Here is a 24,383-nt window from a genome sequence, read left to right on the forward strand (position 1 = left end):
CCACCTGAGCCACAGTCGCTCAGGTGGTAGAGCCAGAATACAGACTCAAACTGAATAAACGATTAAATAAATATTCATAGTAAATGGCAATTAATCTAATGAAAGCTACTTTCAGTAATACTAACAACTTTTATAGCATGTAAATTAAATTCTAACCTTTAACTAGACTAATTGCCTCTCCCTGATGCATTTATTCTTTGTACTTTTTGATGTTGCCACACTGTGGACATGTTAGGAAAACCTGTATCTGTCGGCTGTTTCGTGGCCGTGGCAGTCAAACATAATGCCCACTGGGTAAAGGTAAAATGTACAGTCGTTGGGACTGATAATGATTCCCATCAAAAGGAGAATGTACAGTATGATTACATTTGCAAAATAAATAACATGCAATAGTTTATCTCTTCGTATTCAAACACTGAGTTTCTCGAGATCTGAGATATTGAAATGGGACCTCTGCAAAAAAAGAACTCACTAATGTGTTGGACCAGCATTTCTTAACTGTAACACAGGGCTTGTGTTCATGAGGATTCTCATGTAAAAACACAGCTTTGCCAATTACCAATTAGTCAAAAGGGGATAAATGTAACCTTGCATTGGTATTTCAAAGGAATTTTGTTTATTAATAAAAAAGGAAGGCATCTTGGAACAGTGGACACATCTTTTGTATTTGGTCAAGGTGGCTCCACGATACTTTTGGAAGGGAATTTCACTTGATCAAAAGAATAGCATCACCTGGACCCCTGCTCCATCTTTTCTTGATTTTCTAACTACAAGGTGATGGGAAAAAATTAGAAAAAGAAAATAGTTAAGGGGTTCAAAATTAGCACAAGAATAATTTACTCTGCTTTGGAGTTGCTATACAACTATTAAGTTAAGTTTTGCAGCCCTTTTATACCTGTAGGACCCTTCACTGACACAATGCATTCCCATTGCAATCTGAAATAAAGAGAAAACTGTCTTTACCCCTTTACTTTTACATCCCTTAAGAAGTAGTGAGGATCCAAAATGACATCTCAATCTCAAATATGTCCCCACAAAGAGGTACAAGAACACACACACACACACACACACACACACACACACACACACACACACACACACACACAAACACACTAAGTGCCTTTGTTCCTTGAATTTAGGACAGCATCATTGTCAAACAAGGGAAAGTACTGTATAACACGCCAACAGGGGAGCATAACTGATTCTGACCTGACAGAATGAACCCCTTATCGCACATGCCGCAAGGCAACAATGTAATACCATGTACAGTATTCTCAGAGGAAAACAGGAGAACATTTATTGTCATTTGTTTGAGAGGTTAATGTGTGGCTTATTTTCCACATAGCTGTAGCATAGTGGGTTTGCATAAATGTTAAGTTGTGCTTGGTTGTGGAGAGACCCCAGACCTATGGCGCCACTTGAGGAGAAATCCCCCAATTTCAAGAGTCCTTCTGTAAAGCTTTTCACTGAACGTGCTTTATTAAAAGAAACAAAAAAGGTATTGAGGAATGCCAGTCATTCCTTTGAGCATTTTCATGTCTGGTATGCAATCGGAGCTTCCTGCAGCCTATCCAAAAGTATATGTGTCTAGTTATCACACAATTGTACAAGATTCACGTCCCAATGCACGTTGCAAAAACATGGCTGGCTCTAACAAAGGAGATGTCACAGTCTTTGTTCAGGGGTCATCGCACGGTTCACAGGTCATATTATCAGAGGTTAAAGCTACTGAAGCATCGCTGCCATCTGACTCTCTCTGCCGGGGGGTCATGAAGGTGAACAGTGGGGGAGCAGGAGCTGATAAAGGAAGCACACTTTGAGCAGTGTGACTCCCTAACTCTGGCTCTTCATGGACAGAGCTGAGAGTTTCATGTGGGGGGGAACAGAGGTCTCTGCATGACCACTATATCATCATGTCACCTTCCTTAGTTCACTCCATAAAGAGCTCAGTGCATCAACTCTGTCTACATGAGAAAATTACATCCTGAAGGGAGACTTTCACATGTCAGCAGGTGGTGTGTTTAAATGAGTGCTGATGATTCAATTATATTTATTATATCTAAAAATGACTACTTGGCAGAAAACTAAATCATGTACAGAAAAAGTATGCTGTGTTGCATCAGGAGATTTTATTATCCAGACTCAATAAATATTGACCTGAAAATAGTGTTCCTATTGTTGCCTCAGCAATCCATGTCTATTAGACCATGTGTGAGGTACTTGTTACAAAGTCATACCTTTTTGGGATTTATGGACATCGTAACATAATGTAGACTTCTGGTAAATTGTACAACATTTTCAATTGTCACATACATGATACATACCATATAACTCCAAAGCAGTTTCTCCAAAGCCTGCAAAGCAATTCAGAAAATGTTCTGCAGGCTTTATGTAAGCTGTCAACTTTTAAGACTCAAGTGTGTTAGGCACAAACATTCCTCTGATATGCTGGATTGTGTTAACATTACCTCAAAGCACATCAAGTTGTTGAATGTACGGAAATCACCCGTCAAATTAATTAGACTTAAATTCGTAACCTTCTCTGTTGTCAGAGCAAATTCTTTGCATGTCAAGAACAAAAATGAACTATTTTAATGGCACAACCTGCCAGGCTTTTCTCTAATCCCTGGAATGTGTCACTTTGTGTTCCTGGGAGCCTTTGTTCGCGTCAGAGAGTGATCTGCCATGAAGTCATTAATGAAGGTATTGACTGGAGAGCCAGGACTTCAATACTAGGGCTGAGAGTGTGAGCCACTCAGAAAGCACTTGGCCTGCTGCTAACAGACCGGGGACCTCGTTAGACCTCATTGTGCTGCTGGCAGGTGTGTTAATCCTGTCAGGCCGGCCACTGACCCCGAGACCTTGCCTGTGGGATACTGTATAACCTCTTTCCACAGCGTCTCAAGGCCTGTCACCTCCTGTAGTAGCAGGCCTAGCCCAGATCTGTCATCAACAGGCTCATTACCCTCCAATAACTCTCCTCAGAGGAGCTAAATAACAGCTATAGAGGAGTGAGACATACAATCCATCTACAATGCTACTCTTTGAGAAAACAGCATACCTGTCACATTGTTAATAAAACAAAAAAAATATATTTGTGTTGCTTCTCGATGATAGGCCATGTTTCTAAGAATGCTGCTTTAGTTATTTGTTTGGTTGAAACAACTCAAACTGAAAGTTCCTTGGAGAACCTTTAACTAATGTATACCGTGACTTTGCCAATTAGAGCACCCCTTTCCCAACCTTTGATTGGTTTAAGGACCACCATGTTACCAGTCTGTCATGTCTACCCTGTCATGACAAGAATGACAGACAAACAAAACAGACAAAACTATTGTGTTGTCTGAACCTCAGCTCAGTTGGTAGGGCGTCCCCCCCCCCCCCCAGCAGCAGACCCGGGTTCGATTCTCTGCATGTCACTCCCCTCTCTGCCCCATTTCACCTCTGTCTCTCTGCACTGTCAATAAAGCATAAAAATGCCCAAAAAATATCTTAAAAAAAAAGAGAAATGGTTCTCAGAGTCAATATTTTTTCCTCATACACTCAAACCTCTGACATTGGCTTTTCATGCCATTGCTATTATTCTCCCACCAATTCACATTGAAACAAATAAAGCCATTGCAATCCCTAAACAATGCAGTGCGTAATAAAAAAAAACAATACTACCAATAACAGTTTAATGGTCAACCTGCATGAAGAGGTCTTGCATTATTGAATTTTATTAAATAATTGTTAAAACCTGGATGAGTGAATATTGACGTATTGAAATAAATGTACCCCAAATCTCTGATTTAAGAATCAAATTCCTGAAGGTGACTCATACATGTGCCTGTCATAACAGTGCCTGTGGCCAACTTAAATAGTCAGAAACATTGGATACAAATTGAGATTTCAGGTTTTTAAAGCAGGAAATGCATCACTTTTCAGCACAACAGTGCATTGTAAATTAACTGACATAATCCAAGCTGTACCAGTGGGACATTTCTTTGCAGTTTCGAAAGGAGACTAGATGTCTCGGTTACAGTTTTCCTCCATTGTTCGGATGTTTTGTTGGAAATAAGAGAATCGGTGTTAAACAATGAAACTGTCTTCCTGTTTGCACAACAAGCCAATCATGCTGAAAACTTGTTATAATCAAAAGAACATGTATCTATAAGAAGAAACTGTAAGAAAAGGTTACTCAAGATAAATAGAAGGGACAACCATAGCCATATGTTTAGCTAAAGTATGTTTAATACTCCATACCCAACTTTTCATTTCCATTTCCAACATCCACATCACACCTAGTCCAGTGGCAGAGCTCTCATTACATTCTAAAAAAACGTGCCTTACATTACTTGATTGTCCAGTGTTCCATTTAATTGGGTCTAGTGATACAAAACAGTACATCTGGAATGTGTTCAGCAGTTTCTGGTGGTCTGTGGCAAAAGGTGTCACTCCCATGAGTGAAGGGACTGCATGTTGGCTCAGCTATCTCCTCCAACAACACACAGACACTCTTATCGTGCAGAGCAGAGGAGTCCATGGGTGTGCTTGGTGTATCAGTTACAGAAAAACTCAAGGACACGTCTGGGTGTTTCTGAAAGTCACTGAATTATCTTCCTCTCCATAAAAGTGAATGGATTCTGCTTTAGGCAAAAATCCCCCCCATCCCTTCACTTTATCACCACTAATGGGAATGTTCGGTTTCACAGACAATAGAAATGGATTGTGTTGCAGTATTTTAGTGGGCCACACCATTTCTGCTTCCGAAAACACACACACCCTCTGTACAGTGACTGAAATAGGATCAAAACAGAAAGGATGTGGCATAGTTCCTAATTGTTTTGCAGTTTTTCAATGCAAGGGGTAATCAAACATTATGACAGTACCTTTCATGAGCGTATTTGCTTCTTGTTAGTGGTAGAAATTGAAGAAGGAAAATAGGTTTACTTATAATTTTTTCTGTCAGGCATCACAGCTCAAGGAGAGCTCCAGTATTACTTGTTTTTATTCGGTTTGCATATTTGGTGACGTAAAATAAATCAGAAAAATAATGTGTTGTTAAACAGCCCTACCAAAGCCACAATGTTGATATATGTTGTGGAAATGAAGGAATGAAAAAAGAAAAAAAAATTCAGAACAACTGTTGATTCATTTTCAAATGAGGAATACATTTAACATAAATAAATGCCAAATGTAACATATATGTCACATCACAGATCTATGACACTAAGTGGTAGTATTTGAAAGCGAACAGAGCGAGTGGCTGAGAACGATGACGTCGAAGTCGCGCTCCAGTTTCAGTTGCCAGAAGCCGGCTCATGACACACGTGACGACCAAACGTTATGCGATTGGTTGGCTAATCCAGAGTGGCACTGGGCAGATCCAATAGTTTTAAACTTTAACAGACACCCGCCTCCATGAGTGAACGTTTGTCAATTACAGCACTGCCAGACCTTCTGTACAAATGAAATGAAGTACGATGGTCTGCTAGCACCAGGCTAGGGAAACAGTGTCTTTGAAGCTCAATTTTTCCCCCCCCAGACCTCCCTTTTAATTGTATGAGCCCAACCGTTATTTTTAACATCTACAAACACAGTGTTTGGTGTTTCGTTACATTACATTTAATTTGCGCTAACAGCGCTGCCTTAGCAAAGCCACTGTGTGCGCTGGTGGGGCCCCATGTCGTCCAGAATGTGCCCTTTTTATTTTTTCGCCCATGCCCTTCAAACAGTCTGAGTCCGCCACTGCCAGTGAATAAGTGCGATGCAAATATTTTTAAAGTATTTACTCGACTGCTGCTTGATTGGTTGGTGTATAATCTTCCTTTCTGTTTTTTAACACATGGCCGTTGTCAGAAAATGCACACCACACCACTTTTGTGCTCAATAAAGTGCACATGTCATTCCACATGTTTGGAAAACCACTAAAATTCTTTATTTTCTCACTCAAGCAGCACAAACACAGCAATTTCTTATCTTTACAGTTCACATTTTAAGATACTGCTCTGACGACAGAAACAGGGATCCTGATACTGTAATCAAGCAAAAACCATTATGGAGCAACATAGTGCACAAGGTGAACAGTTAAATCCTTGGTGACCAGCAATATTTCCTTTGTCAGAAACGTTAAGCCAACAAATCACAGAAAAACTAAATCAATTTCGGACCAATCCTGATTTAAGAGAAAAATGGATACTACATTTAATTAGCTTAAGTAAATAACACACTAAACTGCATCTTACATATCTAGTCTTAACATCATGCTTAATTATTATTAATTTACTATGATCTGTACTGAGTGTGCAGTTTACACATACACTGATTTACTGATCACTCACACTAACACAATAAACTATAAGGTTTTGTAATCATATAATTTGTCTGTGCTTTAGGTCACACATGGGGACATTGTTTATCATGTGCATACTCATCATCATATACAGTCAGAGCCCTCATTCAGCAGAGGATAACGGGAGAGTAAAAGCTGATAATCTCCACAAAAGGAAAGTTTTAACTGAAGTCACTCTCAGCTCATCTTATCTGCTCATCCTCGTCTTTGGCGTCAGTCACTGAGGGTGGAGCACAGGGTTCATCCAGACCCTTCAGATAAGCATTGGATTTACATCCCTCAGTGACGATAATGCCACACTGTATATTAAGTTCAACTGCTCTAAAACAATTATATTACAAACTTAAAAATGATTTGTGTGTCTACATGTAACTAACCAGAATAGAGGCATGAGTGTAAAAGCTCTCACACAGATGGTGAAGAAGTTATTCTTTATCTGGCATGCCTGGTAATGGACTTTTTCTTCCATCAGCTTAAAAAATATATATTTTGTGCTCACACTGCCTCAGCAAAGTAGAAGGGGAGGCAACACTTATTATGCTGAGACTGGTGGTGCTCCACAGATGGTCTGGGTCTGAATAACAGGCGTGCTGATTAGCATTTAGAAACAGCTGACATGAGCCCACAACAGAGTTCAGTCATACAGAAACACTCTACGTCTTTAGAGAGGACGGCTGAGAGCTCTTTAACAGCAGTGGGGTCACATCTAATATGTATATTGTATGTGTGGGGAACTGGGGGCCTCTTGTCCATTATTACTGGTTATAATGAACACATGCACACTTTATTAGCGTCATGGAGCCCCTGATTTGGCTGGGAAGATGAAGCTGCTTGTCGCTTAAGCAGAAGAATTATAATACTAAACATAATATGTTTATTGGTGTTATGGTATTCCCACAGTTTTAAAAACTATTTTAAGAATTTTTCTAGATTATTCATAAGGATCAATTAAATATTTTACTGCTCACTAACCCATAACAACCCAGACCCATTTATACTTAGAGGAAAATAATGAGGGATATACCACTGACAAAGTGGACCACATATATTAGAACACGTTTCTGATGTGTGTTATTTTTTTCAAATACTACCACTTAGTGTCATAGATCTGTGATGTGACATATATGTTACATTTGGCATTTATTTATGTTAAATGTATTCCTCATTTGAAAATGAATCAACAGTTGTTCTGAATTTTTTTTTCTTTTTTCATTCCTTCATTTCCACAACATATATCAACATTGTGGCTTTGGTAGGGCTGTTTAACAACACATTATTTTTCTGATTTATTTTACGTCACCAAATATGCAAACCGAATAAAAACAAGTAATACTGGAGCTCTCCTTGAGCTGTGATGCCTGACAGAAAAAATTATAAGTAAACCTATTTTCCTTCTTCAATTTCTACCACTAACAAGAAGCAAATACGCTCATGTTAACCAAATTTAATTATCCAAATTCTGTTTCTTTATTTATCTTATGAACATGTTCAAGTTGTCAGATAGATATGTTGTAATGTCAATTATTAGACAGACCAACAAGTTCAAATGAAACACAGTAAACATTACGCTTTTCTTTTTCTTTTTTAACTGCACAGAGGAAGGGGCAGATATGGATGTATATTTATATTTTTACTTATCAGTGGAATAAAAAAGACCAGACACAGCTTGACACTGAGTGGCGATATCTAATCTGGAAAGGTCGCTTTTCACAAATAAACATCGACCGCATCAGGACTCTGAAGGTCTGCTTCTGAAAATATGTGTTTTATATTCCAAATCCTAAATGTTCAGTCTTAGTAGCTAAAAGATAAAATATGTCAACTGTCATTGACTTCATGACACATTTGACCAATAAGAAAAACAACTCATAAGCATTGGGGAAAACAATGTGGTCATTCTTATAATATACTGATCCTGACTGTTGCAAACCAAGGCCTTTTTGCATAAAAACCATAACAAATACATACAACATTGTGTTTGTTGGCCTCTAAAGTCTAGAAAATATCACAGCAACCTAAAGATGGAAACCTTGCGGGGGACAAAACTTCAAAGTGCAATTTCCTTTCAAAGGCCTCTCATCTCTTCTCTTCCTTACCCCGATCAGAACTACCCGGGTGAGTTTCATGCTGTCGGACACTACTCTAAAGAAACAGCAGCAACAAATCAGACCCACAAGAATAATTGAACTCCATCTAAGTAGCCACGCCAGCTACAGATACAAACAGCAGTGTGTCTTTTTTTTCTTTTCAGGTCACTCAGCAAATAGCTCCAGAGATGATGCTGATCAAAGACCCGTCATCAAAGTTAAGTCTCTCCTCACTCCCTGGTGAAATATCTCTCAACAACCATAATTTACACAACAGCCAATCCTTGAGCTTCCCCTATTTTCCTGATGCCTTTTTTAAATTATGTGTTTGAATATAGAAAAAAGGACACATCCATGTCAGAAATGTCTAAAGAAAATATTAGCAGAACTTAAATTGATGCTTTGCCTGAGATTGTTGCTCCAATAACACAATCCAAAGAATTGCTGGCAGACTGCTCCTCCTAATTCAGAAGTAAAACATCTAGTCAGTACGGGAATAAGGAATTTCTCCAGGATCAATATGTGAAGGCACTCCTGACTTTCAAGTGCAAACCTCTCCGATGCAATAAAAGGAAAGGGGGTGTTGGGAGAATGTGTCCTTTAAAGGAATACTTCACCCATACGGAACCAGCGTTCTATCATTATAAAATAACTATTATAATAAAATGAATGAGGTTTTTCTTCCCTCAGTCTTCCCTTAGTCTTCCCTTGGCCCAGCTGTCCTCTTAATTCTAACCCTTACTGTGATGTCACAGTAAGGAAAAGGTAGGGTTAGACAGTGAGACCATAAAACACTCTTTCTGCCTTTTCTCAGGCTAAGATGATCCGATTTAATTTTTTTTTGCACATTTATACTAAATAGGATCTCCGAGTTCAATACACCTTCATATTCCAACCGGTGAAGTAGGCCTTTAAGCAACAGACCACATAACAATTAAACAGTCAACTTCATATTGATTGAGTTGACATTTAGAGAATATTTAAGTTGTTTTCCCATCATTATATTGAGAAAACAATAGTGGTGTCCCCGACTAAGAATTTACTAAGTGAGAATAACTATAATGTCAGATTAAGAAAGTAACTGTGAGAAATGACAAGCATTAAACTGTGGATGAAAACATTTCATGATAAGATTTAGTTTTGACTAGTTTTTGAGTCGATAAACCCTTTTTTCACCAGCGTGACTTGGACAGACAATAACAGTTAAGTCACCATCTGATCCCAGTTGCCAATTTTTCCATGAAACCCAAACGTTGCAATCTAGACATGAGATGAGAGGAATCTCTCCTGGCAGATGCACTGTTCACGAAAACAATTAAGCCTTCAAGTCTTTTTAAGGATGGACCAAACCAGAAATTATTATTATTCTATGGAACCTATACAGAATTACAGTATTACATCTGCTTTATAATTTAGGTCAGCCCGTTTTATGAATAAACACTTTTAGATTACTTCAAGAGCATAACATAATGTCTTCATAATCAATAATTAGCAGACACACACACATGCCTTGTGGCTGAATTGTACATAATGCAGTTTCAAAGTGTATACTATTATAATAGGTTTATATTCCACTGTAGCAGAGTGTTAAGACTCTTAAATGATGCTCTTCTGATGTGGTTCTTAGTCTCAGATTACTTTTGTCTGACTGAGATGCTTGACCTTTTTTGTTGTTGCTTTGTCTATGGTTTCACATTGTGATGTGATATGTTTTCATTAATTCATTTTGCAAGAGTACTATTTGCTTCTTGCCATGTTTTGTATGCTGAAAGGAAAACTGAAAAGATAAAATAGACATAGCCTCGATAGGTCCTTGATACTACAGGATGAAACTTTGATACAGCTGTTTGAACTGCTGTGAATGAAATTTTAACTGATACAGCAGGAGCATATATGTTCTTTATCCTGAAGTGAAATGACAGAAAACAAGATCAGTTTGAATACCTTGCCTTTTTATCTTTATAGGCAACACTATAAATAACAAGATCCAGAAAATGGTGCATTAGAACAGGCCCTGGATTTTGATTCAATTGTACACGTGTCAATATGTGGTGCACTGATACGTTATCCCACACAAAGAGCAGATGGCTGGATTGGGTTAGGGTTATATAAGGTGTAAGGTTGCATGTTCACATCTCTCTGCCGGAAGTATATCAAATTAGAAGACACCATCGACTGTCCTCGCCCAGCTGTTCAAAAAAAGGGGAGATAAAGCACTATGGTTTAAAGTTCTCCCTTTCTTCGATTTAAAATTTCTAAATGTTTTGGCTTAAACACGGATACATCCTGAGAAGTTTTCTTCTAAACTCAATGACCTTTGAATATAAACTCAATGACACTTGACTGCCTGTAGTCTGATTTGAAACTCTAACTGTCAGCGACATCTGCTAATAAACTGTTTTCTTACTGCTCTCTCTAATGGGATACATAAGGAAAGCCACATTACAGATCTTATACTTATTTCAGCCTTTCCTTGGTCTCCAAATTTGGTTTCACTAATTCGAACAAATAACTAAATACTTGTTGCATATTCTGAATAACACTTACAGTATCTCTGTTAGTGTGGACACCTAGCATCTGTTTGTTGGGACGCTACTGCCAGCATGTGGTGAGAAGAGGTGATGGCACACACATCTCTGCTGTAGAGATGATCTCTTCTAATGAGGTCATACATCACCAATACACATGTGAAATACAATACAAGACTTTTGCTTTCCTGACAGGGTCCTGATATCTGTTCAACATTTGCTCAAAACAACATAACTTTGGGAAACAACATAACGACAACACAAAAATCATTACCTAACACTAAAAAGGCATACTACGTAACTGCTACTGCTGCTACTACTATTGCTACTAGATTAGCCTGAAATGCTAAGAGAGGTAGTTTTTTCTCAAATTGTGGTGGTGGGGGAAAGTGAGCCAAATGCTGTGGGGGAAAGTGAGCCACTGTCTCACTTTCCCCCACCATGAGGCACAAGTTAAGATTAGTCTTAAACATATTTTAATTTAATATTACATGACATGTTTTATTTTAATGTCATACACATTGTAGAAAAGCCATCATGCCAAGGAAATACACCAGGAAGACGACCTGGGGCAACCACACGGAAAGAGCACCTTCTCATCTTTCCCTGTAACCTTCAGGGCTGGAATGTAGAGTAGGCCTAGTTGTAGAGTATGACAGGCTGATGTTATAATCCAGTTGGGTCTTCTCCTGTGTTCTGAGTCCCAGACTGTTCTTGCTCGTTCTGATTTTCCTATGCTTTGACCCCCAGACACTAGCTGGCTCTTAAGGGTCCTGTGTTCTGACCCCCAGACTGTGTTCTAATCTAACTGGTTCTATCTTTCATTTGAATCTTATTAAAACCGTTTGAATTATAATATGTTGTATTTGATTTTGTTCAGAGTTACTTTCAAGTGTTTAGAAAATGTGCTTTGCTTAATCGACCAAACCCCATCATTATTTTACTAGTCCGACATTAGTTCTGGAATGTGTGGCTAGCTTTCAGGATTCTTACTGTTACAATATGTGTTGTTAAGGTAGTTTCAGAGTGGAAAAAGTAAGTGGATCAGTGTACCCCACAGCTGGGGTAAAGTGAGCCACATGACAACTTTTTTTAAAACAATCATATTTTCACTGCCCTTTGTCTTGAAAAAATTCTGCTAATGCCCATTTCTAGGAAACATCCTGAATTAATGGGAAATGTGTAAATTTGAGTGATAAATCATTTTAGCTAGCTTAGAGGGGAGCAAATGTAAAAAGTGGCTCAGATTACCCCGTTCTCCTCTATATGCTTCTCTATTTCCTCATATTATATCTACTATATTTCTAGCTTTTTTTTCTAAATGTGATGCAAATGTTGCATTAACCTATGAAGATGTCTCCTCCTGCAATAACATGTTGTGATAATAACACAAAAATAAAGATAATCTTAAAAATAGAAATTCAAATTGATCTGAAGAAACCTTTAAAAGTTTCATAACAGGCTAATGATAATTGTGTAATGAGACTCAAAAAACAGGGATCATGCGGGTAGTCATTTGAGGATGTTGCATTGGAAACATGAGGCACAAAATGATGCTTTAATCCTCAGAGCCGACAAAAATCTCATGTTATTTATTTTAAAGCAGGTGTCTGATTACTCCTGCCATCTGTTGGCTTTCTGCAACTTCTTTTTTTTAATTCCTTTCTTTCAGACTCCAGATATGATACTGAAAATGTATTTTAGAAAAATGAGACGCAGGGATAAGATGAAAAGCTTGTGAGCTGGCATCACTGGTGCTTAGTACATGCAACTCTACGTCAACACTCTCAGCCCTGCTTATGATTGTCCAATACATGAAGACGTTACAAGCTGAGAGAATGAGGATTTCTAGAGTCAAAATATGATATATATTTAACAGCTTATTAACATTGTGCCTATGGAAAGCAGGTTCAGCCTTCAACCGTAATGCAGAATACACTTTACATTGTATGGCAGTCTGATCTGCTCTGGTGGGATCTGGGATTAGTGTCAATCTGCCATTTCTGTAGCTGAATGGAGGCTGGAGTTATGGTTGAAAATAGTGTCAAGTGTAGTTTATCTTATCTGTGGACACATCATCCATTAAATGTCCCCCTAAGTCTCTGTCTGTCTGTCTGCTGTAAGTGCTGTAGGTGAGAGAGGTGATCAATACGAACTGCTACAAGTTCATACTCAGAGATGGCTCATTTATCACACTAAGTCGTCGCTTTTTCAGTTTTATGAGTTTTCTTTTGTCTTGCTGCAAAGGAATTAGATCGAACGTATACACTACTAGTACCGTCGTTGTCTGAGTGGTGTAACATAACCTGTTGTGGTCATTTTCAGGATTTTTGTCCCGGGTAGATTTTGGCACACATCCCATGTTGTTCAATGTGGTCATATTAGTCTATACCAGGTGAGATATTATCCGCTAAATAATAATATAATTATGTCCATATTGAATGTACATATCTGTTCTCAAATTTTTTCACACATTTCACTCTAATTAAAACTCTGAACAGGTTTTAAAATCAAGGATCAATAATATAAACATGTTATTTTGATGTCTTTATTTGATGATTTTTCATTTTATTTTTTAAACAACAATTTCAAGCTTTGCACAAAAAGATTCTGACCACAACAGCCTGTGCTCTGCTTAATATCTTGGCTGTGGGAGGAGCGTAACATCACATATCAGATCCAGCCAATGACTACATACCCAACTACATGATTCAAAGACATCTGGAGATCATGATGACACTGAGGGGTAACAACTGATTTTATCCATGACTAGAAAAGTCATATTTTTTTCCCATGGCAAGTCTTGAATTCCCCCCCACCCCCATAGCACATTTAGTAGTTAGGCCACCCAAGATAATCAAAATCAAACGTATCAGTGAAGTAAAAACCTGTGAGAAAACAGTGACACCAGAAGAGTGCTCAGCCAAACCCATCAAATTAAGGTACACGAACATTGTAAATAATAATGTTAATAATAATAATAATAATAAGTGTTTTACTTATTCCTTTTTTTAGAGATAAATTCCTTTGGTCAAGTAAAAAACAAATGTAAAATAATAGTGAACTCTTCATTTCACCAGTCTTTTGTCCCTCATGTTTTTTTCTTTTTTCTACTGTCAACCAGGTTCTTGAGGCTCTAAGGCTGCAAAGGAGGTGTCAAGGCAATATGGTTATGGGATGCCCCTGGAGCTCCATGCTGCAGCATGCTGGGAGTAGGACTAGAGGAGTAGGAGAGAGGCAGAGGCATTGAAAGAGGACCAGCGTTTTCCTCAGACAGCAGGTGAAGGTGCGTCCGGGTCAGGCTCCTGGTTGCTGTAGTTGTTGCTGTAGTGATTCCCACTAGGTGGGTGGTTAGGCAGGATGTCCAGTTCATCCACTTGGGGGCCAGGGTGCATCACTACCAGCTGGTCCTGGGGGATGTCTGCTGCGGCCGCCGCAAGGTTAGTGATGGACTTGGACTTAACACACTGGAAGTCCACATGGCGGCTCTTGCCCTCCTCCTTTTCCCAGGACATGCGGATGAAGGGCCTCTGGACGTAGTTGTAAATGACCTCTGGACGGCCTCCTGGTCGTTTTTTGACTTTCTCCTTATACGTAGGGTATCCTGCAGAAAGGAACAGTGTGGACAAATCATTGGCTTATCCAATAAGCAAAGATTAAAAGCCTTTTCTTACTAATTTTGTCCATTTCTATAACCCACGCACCCTCAGCACACACACACACACACACACACACACACACACACACACACACACACACACACACACACACACACACACACACACACACACACACACACACACACACACACACACACACACACACACACACACACACACACACACACACACACACACACACACACACACACACACACACACACACACACACACACACACACACACACATCTGGGGACAAAGCTAGTCCATTGAAGTGCTGATTGAAAGTGCTTGAATTGATATATTTAGTGTAAAAACAGAAAATGATTTTATTTTTTTCTGAACGGAACATTACTAAATAAGCTACATTTCGCTGTCTGCATAAAGTTGTCTTTGAGCTTCTGTAAAGCTGCTAGTTCTCATTATAGAAAATGATCAGTGTTGTAAGAGTAATTGAACTTGATCCATGTCTCAAACTAAAATAAACTATCTGTGTTAGGTCGTGAAATTTAAGGGAATTGGGCCTGAAAATACACTCAACAAAAATATAAACGCAACACTTTTGTTTTTGCTCCCATTTTTCATGAGATGGACTTAAAGATCTAAAATTAATTCCAGATACACAATTGTACCATTTCTCTCAAACATTGTTCACAAATCTGTCTAAATGTGTGATAGTGAGCACTTCTGCTTTGCTGAGATAATCCATCCCACCTCACAGGTGTGCCACATCAAGATGCTGATCTGACATCATGATTAGTGCACAGGTGTACCTTAGACTGTCCACAATAAAAGGCCACTCTGAAATGTGCATTTTTTTGCTTTATTGGGGGTCTGGGGACTCAGAACAGTATCTCAGTCAGTATCTGGTGTGACCACCATTTGCCTCATGCAGTGCAACACATCTTCTTCTGCTTTTGCTGGACGGCTTATGGTGGAGAAATGAACATTCAATGCACGAGCAACAGATCTGGTTGACATTCCTGCTGTCAGCATGCCAATTGCACGCTCCCTCAATGCTTGTGGCATCTGTGGCATTTTGCTGTGAGACAAAACTGCACATTTCAGAGTGGCCTTTTATTGTGGACAGTCTAAGGCACACCTGTGCACTAATCATGATGTCAGATCAGCATCTTGATGTGGCACACCTGTGAGGTGGGATGGATTATCTCAGCAAAGCAGAAGTGCTCACTATCACACATTTAGACAGATTTGTGAACAATGTTTGAGAGAAATGGTACAATTGTGTATCTGGAATGAATTTTAGTAATTTAAGTCCATCTCATGAAAAATGGGAGCAAAAACAAAAGTGTTGCGTTTATATTTTTGTTGAGTGCAGATTGGACATTTATTGAATTAGATTCTAAAAAGGGGTGGGAAACCCTGTAAACGGCTTTCATTCACAAAATGACACAACAAAGGCATTTTAAACTTTATTACATCCAAGCCGACACTGTTCTTATTAATTGTGCTTCTTTGTAGCTACTCAGGGCTTATTTTGTCCTCAGTCACCCACCACAGTATGCATTTAAATCTTTCACTAATTTTTTTTTTTACCTTTTCACCACTCCACTGACCAGAAAAAAAAATGATTATTTATAATTAAATGGTTCCACTTACCTTCAATGCCCAGTCTTATTTTCTTCAATCCTCTCTCCTTTAAAACTGATTTGGCAACATCTCGGTTCTCAATATACTTGAAAAATCTGTAAAGTTTTGTGCTGTAGATGACTGCAAAGAGAAGAACAAAAGCACATTTCTTAAATCTGTCTCTGTAATAGGTGCAGGCCTGCGATACAATATTCTTTGTTAGTGTGAACTTACTCTGTGAATACTCTTCCCCCATTTGTGGCGGATATTCTTCATCCCAGTCAACCACATCATCATCAGTTAGGACTACAATGTGACATTCCCTCTCTCCACTCTGGGCACTGGCCACCATCAAGGGCAGAACCATTTCCTCCAGGTAAAACTCAAATTGTCGTCGAGCTCCATCGTTGGACAGCTCATGCATCAGGGCACCTGAGATTGAGATCATCAGTTAAAGCACTGACCAGTTCATTATGAGATTACTGAAGCCTCAAACTGCCATGGTTAATGGGTAACAACAGCCTCAGTGACCAAGAGGAAATACTCACTAAGGTCTCTGCATTTGATGGTACTGTAGTCGAAGGAGATGCATAGATAGTCACACGCCTCCCGCAGCTCGGGGATGGAGATTCCATCTGGACAGCGGATTAACCCAGATTTGTAGTAATCCTATCAATTAGACAGAAATCAGATAGAAATGTAGTGATTTCAAACACTATGTAAAACCATTTACTGATAATATGAAATATACATTCAAACATCATGTGACTTAAACCAATAACATGAAGCTCAGCCATTGATAATAAAAAAAAAAACATAAGTGCAGCTTTTTAAAAGTATTGGACTTTACAAGGGGTTCAAATTTCGTTAGGACTGTGCAATATATATACTGTATATATATATATATTGTCTGACAAAATAAAAACGTCTTTCATTCAATTTTATGCAATTATCGTTTATGTCACTGTTTCGCAAATCACTCTTTACGGCAATATTTTTCGCCATTTGGATGACGCTTTGCATTCCTCCCCACACCCCGGAAGCAGAGGGCGAAGGCAAGACGACACAAACAAACATGGAGCGGCGTGAACCAGGGCGAGGAGCTCGTAGCTAGAAGGGCTACTTCTGTTTTATGGACGTGGTTTGGGTGTGAAAAGTCTAAACATACTTTCCGCTTTGCGTGTCTGCATACTCGTCCGGTCTTGCGGACTGGGTAAGCGGTTTCATTCATACTAAAAGCAAATGTTCGTGCCAGTCTTGCGTTCCACGCATGCGCATTTTGCCGATCCACACCACCGTGTACCGTGGCAAGAGTCTGTTGTGAGAAGAGGTCTACAGTGTCAGCACAATGGAAGTTAAGACCACACTGTAGCAACACACAAGCGTCAAACTCATCACCAGAATGTACGAGCAGAAAGTGCAACAAGTGACTGCAGAAAAGTATCACTAGCTTTACTAGCCTACAGTTCTCATCTTCTCGGCAAGATAAAAAGTGCTTCCTTTTAAATTTTATATTAGTATTTTTTTAATTGCACAAAGAGTTTAAAATGTGGAGTTTACTTTTTCAGACAACGCTTTTTGATGTTTGAACTGATCACCAAAGCCCACCCTCCCCCCCCCCCCCCTTCAGAGGCTCTGTCCCCAGATGTGCCCAGCCTTAGCAATATCAGCCGTCACTAACTACCTGTCCAATACCATTGTTGCTACTAACGTCACAAACACTGCCAGTAGCTAATTGGTTGGATAGGCATTGTCTAGCTAGCTCTTGCTCGTTCCGACTCCCTCGGTTTACATAGCTGACTACGTGTATAAACAAATACCGGACTTTATTTCAGCAAACAAACGGTACGAACAGGAAGCGGACAGTGAAGAGATAATCGCAGACTTTGACAAAAAAGGGTTTTGGATGCCTTTAAATAAAAGGAGAAAATAATCAAATATGAGTAAGTACCTCTTATCTGTCGAGTATTTAATGAGAATTTACAGAAATGCCATATAGTGATATCTATCCTTAGCAGGATATGAAATGACCTACAGTATATCGGGATTTCACCCAGCCTTAGTTCTCAGTAGGAAATGCATAAAAAATCCAAGAAATAAGATGCAAGACGTAACGTTGCAATTTAATTGAATGTGTCTATGTGCTTTGGTTGAATATCTCTTTACCCCTTCATATAGGTGGAACAGAGGAACCTGAAATGTAAGTGTTCATCTCATCTGATATTTCCCACAGACATTACCAACAGCAGCCTTTTCCTTCACGTGTCACTCACTCTCTGTATCACAAAGAAGATTTTATATCCCAGCATTTAGTCTAATAAGTCCTTATATAAACCACAATTTACCAGTTTCTTCAATGCACCTTGCCGAATGAAAACCGCTGCAATAAATCATGGCTTTAATGCTCAGTTTTTGTTGATGTTATCTTAAGAGGGGTGTTGCTTTTGCTTTATGGTCATTTTGGAGGCTGTAGTTTGTGGTGATGTTGAAGAGCATCGTGTATGAGCCGTTTGATGTCTATCATTATTCATATATATCGACTGTATATAGAGAAAAACTGACCAGAATTGCTCGGAAAACTGTTGAGCTAATGCCCTCTGCCACCTCGTACTCCCCCTTCTCATTGGGCCTCGTGAAATTATGTTCTCTTCCAGATCCAAACATTCTGAAACAAAGAAGTTTTAGGTTTATTCTCTGAATCACAGACAATTTGAATCCCAAATTTTCATAGACACTTTGTATAGAAAATTATATGCATATAAATAGTAAAATACTGTCAGTTGTTTCGGCTGTGATGAGTAAGAAGAAATAATAATGATGGTTTAAGTATACCGTACCTGCCCAACATGGTATTGGGTTGTGCTGTGAAGATGGAAGGATCTACTACAAAGCGTGTGTTGTCAACAATCAAAGTGACTCTTTCCGAGGTCCTTATGTTTCGGTTCGCGATAGTGGCACCCACTCCAACCTCCTTGGGATTCTCGTAGACATAAATCATTTCTCCGACGCCCAGGCTTTTGAAGGTTCCTTCAGTACTGGACAAGCTGCTGTTTCGACTGCTCAGCACCCCGCTGCTGCTGGAGCCGCTGGGAGAGACCCTCTGAGGCCGTGGACTACTGGGCCTGGATGAGGAGACACCATCCCGTTCACGCTCTACAGACAAACACAACAACATCCTATTAGAAGCAAGTAACTACTTTATCATGAACATACACTTTCTAGAACTTGGCAGCTTGATTGTTCTTTTGTATTCAAGAGAAAAATGTTCAAGCATCCAGATTTGGTACCATCTTTGGCATTTATTTGAGTTACAGTCCATTAGAGCTGCAACGATTAATCGACGAATCGATTATTAATCGATTATTAAAATAATCGCCAACTATTTTGATAATCGATTAATCGTTTCAAGTAATTTTTTTATAAACAATTTCCAAATTCTCTGATTTCAGCTTCTCAAATGTGAATATTTTCTGGTTTCTTTAATCCTATTATGACAGTAAACTGAAATATCTTTGTGTTTTGGACATAACAATACATTTGAGGACGTCAACATGGGCTTTGGAAATTTTATCAAAATTTTTCACCATTTTCTGACATTTTACGGACCAAAACACTAACCGATTACTAATCGATTAATCGAGAAAATAATCGACAGATTAATCGATTATCAAAATAATCGTTAGTTGCAGCCCTACAGTCCATGGCTTGAAATGTCTGATCTTGAACACTGTTTTTTTTGCAGCAATTTGATAAATGCAGGTCACCTGTTCTGAAAAGTAGTTGCCAAGAGCTGTGGGCTTTACAGGTGCATCTCATATTATAAGAATAATATCATAAGTACATTTTTCCTCAATTTTATAGATGCACAATCCACTATTTTTCAGTACGATCCCATTCCTTTGTCTGTTTTATACTATATCACATACGTAGCTTGTGCCTTAAAATAGAATTTTCTTTTATTGATAGAATACTTAAAAAAGTCAGTCTGATAACCGAAGTAGATTGCAGCCATATCTGACCCGATACTGATATTGGATGGGATCGGTCACATCCCTAATTTATTTAATTCAAAAAGTGAAATTTTTATATTGTAGATTAATTACACAATCATTGAATTATTTCAGGGATTTTTTGTTTTAATTTAGTTGATTATGAGGAAGATGAGACACACACCTCAGCAGTGCCACAGACTGATCGTCTCCATTCCATGCCGCATTAATGCAATAATTCATGCAAAATAAGATCCCGACCAAGTATTGAGTGTATAAATTAACATTCTTCTCAAAAGGTCAACATTTCTGTATTATAAATCCCCTTTTTTAAATGGTTGTACGTAATATTCTAATGTTTTGAGATGCTAGAGTTTAGATTTTCATGAGCTGTAAGCTAAAGTCACCAAAATGAAACCAAAGAAGAAAATATTTCACTGTGCGTCATGAATCTAAAATAAATGAAAGTTTCACTTTTTAAATTAAATTACGGATATAAATGAACTTTTCCATGATATTCTAATGATATGAGATGCACCTTTACATGGTTGCCTCTAACATGACATCCATTATATACCCACAATTCTTTCCATTCACACTCACCACTGTTGTGCTGGCGGGTGGGTGAGGTAACGTTGCGAATGCAAGGAGTGAGCTGGCCTTCTCGCTCATGTGAAGAGTCCCTGGAGCGATCGCTGGAGCGGCGGCGGTCACGTGAGCGGTCACAGCCTCCACTGGCACCATGCAGGCTCATCTTCCTCTGTTCTTCCTCCACTCCAAAAGCCCGGCCCTGACTGCTGCTTTTCAAGACAAAAGAATACTTAATATTCCTCCCTCTTTCCTCAAGGTCAGAGCAGGACACTTATTTCATAGTTTTTAAATGACTGACAAACACGCAAACCATTTCCTGGTAGACAGACTCAAGAGCGTTACAGAGATTAGGGCCCGACCGATTTTTTTTTTCAAGCAATCATGTGTGAAATGTATTGCTGCCCTGGAGGTAGCCTAAATGAATAGCATTAATGCTATAGCCTAATGCAGCAGCAGCAGGTGTGTTGTAATACATTGGATTAATTTACACTTGACAGTTCCCCTGACACCAATATCAGAGGCATTGGTCATCGCTTGACTGTTAATAATAATAATAATAATTGATAGAATTTATAAAGTGCTTTTTTGGAGGTCATTCAAAGACACTTTACATCATAGAGAATCATACATGTAGAAAAAGAAAACAAAATACAGAAAAAATTAAAATAAGGTTTGAATTGGAGTCAGGTGTCATTATGCTTCCTTAAAGAGGTGAGTTTTGAGTTGACTTTTGAATGAGTTTATTGAGTCTGTGATGCTGATGTTTGGAGGGAGTTCCAGAGGGTTGGGTGCAGTAAGATAAAATGCATAATGTCTGAATTTAGACATATGTTACACTTTATTTTTTTTAGACAATGCGTAAAAGTTCCTGTACATATTTTCAACAGTAAAAAAGGTATATATATATTTAAGGGTTCAAAAAAGTAAATTTTTTCAATATATATTTTGGGGATTTTTTTTTTTTTTTTTTTTAATCGGCCAATTTAATCTAAATCGTATTTTTTCTCTGAAAATAATTGGCATCGGCACTCCAAAATCAATATCGGTCGGGCCCTAACAGAGATGTTATGCAAACTACTTCTGTTTAATTGTTAACAAAAACCAACCATGAATCTACCAGAGCATGGAACACATTTCCCTTAAACTTTAACAGGGATGTGGCACTGTTAATGCTACAGCTACAGGGAAGTGTAAAACATATATTATAGTTATGTACTTTCACTGCGACAAACATGGGAGGATTAAAAACTTTTAAAAACAAATAACCAGGCCTACCACATTCTGCAAGCTTGTAATTAGACTGTGATGCAATACTTGAAATGTAGCCAAGTTGTATTGTCATCACCTTTATTGTATAATGTAAAGCAAACTCTGACACAATTTTCATCTGATTTAATTAAAGCTTGAACGAAGCTTTAGTAGGAAGTTCATGTTGAATCAAGAAAAAAAGTAAACAAAACAAAAATTATCAATACACAAGTTTTACATTTTATGAAAAATAAGAAAGGGAAAAAGGTGATTACACAGCAGCACGGTGATAATGAGTAGCCAGTACAAACTCGATTACAAACTCCTGGTCCTCACCTACAAAGCCCTCCACCATCTGGCCCCCCCATATGTCACTGACCTCCTCTCCCCCTGTCAACCCCCCCCCCCCCCCCCCCGGGCCCTCAGATCCTCCTCAGCCAGTCTCCTCTCCACCCACACATCAAAACTCTGCAGCCTTGGCTGAGAGCTTTCTCCAGGGCAGCTCCCAGGCTTTGGAACAGCCTCCCCCCAACATATCCGTGATTCTGAGTCCCTCACCATCTTCCAATCCAAACTCAAGCCCATCTCTTCTCCTCTGCCTACCCCTAGTTCACCCACCAACCCAACTCTATATGTTCTTTTTGTTTGTTTATTGTTTTGTTTGTGTAAAGCGCTCTGAGTGAGAGAAGAGTGCTATATAAATAAAATGTAGTATTATTATTATTATTATTATAGTACAAACCCTCCCAATGACCACAGGCATCACATCACAAAGAGACCAAATGAAGTTTCAGCTCTTCCTCTCCACTCTATTCTGACATCCTACTAATTTCTCTTAAAAACATTCCCCAGAAATGCAACAGGAAAAGTATCTCACTGGGTAGTGGTGGGTAGTATCACAAAACTTATTCCATAATATATTACATAAGGTTTATCACATTAATCAACAGAAGCGGAGAGAAATATCTTCATAACCAAAAACCTAACACCAACCCTGTTGTTAGGAATAACCAATCTGAGATGCATGTGTTGCTTATTGCTTGCTATGAATGACACACACAGTTAGAACTATCAAATATTGCGATGAAATAGTCCTGCAAATCCTACAAACAACGACCAATTAAATTATAGGGATAATTACCTTGGTACAAACAGTTTGTTTTACCATTGACAACATGAGTTTGGCCTCACTGTTTGTATGTGCAGTGTCATCTACTCATTATTGCTTTGAAATTAACCAACAACAAAGATTTTTTAATTTACAATAACATTGTCAAAATGAATACAAGCCAAAAGCCATGTACAACATACAGATATGATACGTGTATCATCAGAGCTAATTGAATTACCTTTGAACAATAACTATTTTTTTTAAACTTTTGATCTTAAAATGTTTTATATTAATATTTCACATTTCAGGTTACAAATGTGTAGCTAATCTCTACCTTGGCATTAGTCCCGAGTGTCACTATATTACAGCTAGATTGACAGCTGGCTCACCTCGAATGCTTGCAGAGTTTGCGAGGTCGACTTGTTGCGTTTCGTTCCCAGTTTTCGTTGTCACTGGAGTTACTGTCATAAGACTGCAGACGTTCTGCCATCACCCGTACATGGGGGAGTCTGGTCTCGATCTTTCACCGTTCATAATCTGGCTAATGGCGAAATCAACAAGTCAGTTGGATCCCCCGGTGAGCCCTGAGCAAATCACGGGCTAGATGTTCCTGCCAGCTAACAAAATAGTTTATCTGTAAGTTCACGTGTTCTGTGAATATAAACCAAGCGGAATGATCGAGTTTGTCGTTAAATTACCATACCTCGCAGAACAAATCTTCTCAGTATAGCTGTCAGACAGAGCTAGTATGCTCTGCTAGCATACCTAGCTAGCTAACATTAGCAGGCGTTGCTAGCGGTGCGATTCCACACCACTAATATTATATTCTGAGACAGCTGTGTGGCTAGCGAAGCTGTCCCTACATAATTGACATAACAACTTTCATATTCTAGGCAGATATGGCAAAATGTAAAAATAAATAGCTACCCAGTTGGCAACGTTTTCCGCTGTAATGTATTCCCAGAGCTAACCAGCCATCTCCTTTCAAAAAACACTCTCACCGAACTGACGTCCAGCGTCACGACCGTCAACGGCTTGACGTGATGACGCAGTCAAATACAGAAATGAATGTTTCTTTTGAATGTGATAAAAAAAAATTAACAGCTGGTAGAAATATTTTAACTTTTTCCTAAAAAGTCATAAACCCGAGTATGGCTGGTCTCGTGATATTTGTTCATAATTAGTTTTGTGCTTTATTCAAAATGTAAGAAGATGCCAATCAGATAGGCTAACTAACCCTTTATT

At 38.7% G+C, this 24,383-nt stretch overlaps 1 protein-coding gene across 4 annotated transcripts; it reads right to left on the reverse strand.

Moving 5' to 3' along the window:
• Nucleotides 1-13,499: 13,499 nt before the first annotated feature.
• btbd10b (BTB (POZ) domain containing 10b) lies at nucleotides 13,500-24,131 on the reverse strand. Of its 4 annotated transcripts, none has more exons than XM_080032036.1 (9): nucleotides 24,066-24,131; nucleotides 23,528-23,679; nucleotides 20,792-20,985; nucleotides 19,037-19,352; nucleotides 18,762-18,864; nucleotides 16,748-16,868; nucleotides 16,434-16,631; nucleotides 16,230-16,340; nucleotides 13,500-14,553 (listed from the first exon to the last, which is right to left on the reverse strand). In XM_080032036.1, exons 2-9 carry the CDS (start codon nucleotides 23,626-23,628, stop codon nucleotides 14,219-14,221), a joined length of 1,479 nt encoding a protein of 492 aa, XP_079888162.1. In that variant the 5' UTR covers nucleotides 23,629-23,679; nucleotides 24,066-24,131; the 3' UTR covers nucleotides 13,500-14,218. The 4 variants fall into 4 exon arrangements, with proteins under 4 accessions (XP_079888162.1, XP_079888161.1, XP_079888164.1 ...); XM_080032035.1 differs by having other exon boundaries at nucleotides 20,792-20,988; XM_080032038.1 differs by lacking the exon at nucleotides 23,528-23,679 and having other exon boundaries at nucleotides 24,066-24,129.
• Between the last annotated feature and the right edge of the window lie 252 nt (nucleotides 24,132-24,383).

Source organism: Ammodytes marinus (assembly GCF_949987685.1).
Source record: "Ammodytes marinus genome assembly, chromosome: 1".
NCBI classification, from domain to species: Eukaryota; Metazoa; Chordata; class Actinopteri; order Uranoscopiformes; family Ammodytidae; genus Ammodytes; species Ammodytes marinus.